General features: G+C 55.9%; 1 protein-coding gene across 1 annotated transcript in view; it reads left to right on the forward strand.

Moving 5' to 3' along the window:
* Positions 1–218: 218 nt before the first annotated feature.
* DSTYK (dual serine/threonine and tyrosine protein kinase) overlaps positions 219–1,091 on the forward strand; it is a 30,520-nt gene continuing 29,647 nt past the window's right edge. The window contains exon 1 of the mRNA XM_009327438.1: positions 219–291. Within this exon, the coding sequence (XP_009325713.1) occupies positions 219–291 (73 nt within the window). The remainder of the gene's footprint in view (positions 292–1,091) is intronic.

The following is a 1,091-nucleotide window of genomic DNA, read 5'->3' on the forward strand; positions in this document are numbered from 1 at the left end:
AAGCAGTGAACGCCTTGGTGGTGGGACGCCCAGGACACCCCGGCAGCCACAAGAGGCTGGATGTCTCCTTCTGCAGTGTTTTGTATGGATCCAGTCACTCTGCTGCAAAGCAGACAAGTCCCTGCCACCCAACATATTTTTGAGCAGAACTGTGTGTCATGCATCTGTTTTGCTCCTTGCCAGAACTTTTTCTTTTTTTTTTTTCCTCTTTTCCCCTAATGGAGCCCTCGCTCTCGGCAAAGGAGCTGGAGTCGGGGCTGAGGAACGGAGAGCTGCCGCAGATCTGCCGGGGTTAGGATGGAGATGACACAAGGCAGCCTGTTGTTTCCAGGTTGCCAAGGCTCAAATCCATCTTCGGCTGGCAGCAAACAAAAGTTTACACCTGACGCTCGTTCACTGTCCACGGGGAGATGAATCTGTGGATCTTGGTGTGTGGCACCATGCCAGCCTGGGGACAGCAGAGGGGCCAAGGACCAGCTTGGCTGAACCCATCCCACCGTGGCAAAGGCAGAGCAGGGAGAGCCGCTCCAGAAGGGGTTTGGGGCAGGAAAACTTTAAGATTATATTAATGATGCCACTAATTGTAGCAACAGGAGGTGAAGTGGCTGAATCGGTGGTGTTTGTGGCAGGGCCAGGCAGAGCGCCCAGCTCTGCCGCGGAAGCTGTGGGCAGCACCGAGACGCAATTTTTCATGCGTTCTGCCTGGCAAAGAAAGTTTGAGGATCCACTCCATGCGGGCAATTAATTGCTGAGCTACAAATGCGTTAAAGGCGAGCGTCGCAAAGCAAACCTGCATTAGGGTAGCATACTTGCACCGATAAAATCAATGGGCGTTTGGCCACTGCTGTTGCTGCGAGCTGGGCCGGGCTGCAGACCAGGCTGAGCTCCAGCTCAGAGCTGGACGCGCGGACCAAGGAACGCTTGGCCTGGTGGCCATCCCCATCGTAAGCTGCGGCTCCTTTTGCCCCACGCTCCCACCCCTTTCTGACTCACTGTGCAGGTGAAAAGGGCCCCAGGTGGGATGGAAAGAGGCTGGGGGATGATGCGGATGAGTAGCACCACCTTGGCCACGCCAAGTCGAGCCCTCCCGA

Source organism: Pygoscelis adeliae, unplaced genomic scaffold (assembly GCF_000699105.1).
Source record: "Pygoscelis adeliae isolate BGI_AS28 unplaced genomic scaffold, ASM69910v1 Scaffold197, whole genome shotgun sequence".
Taxonomy (NCBI): Eukaryota; Metazoa; Chordata; class Aves; order Sphenisciformes; family Spheniscidae; genus Pygoscelis; species Pygoscelis adeliae.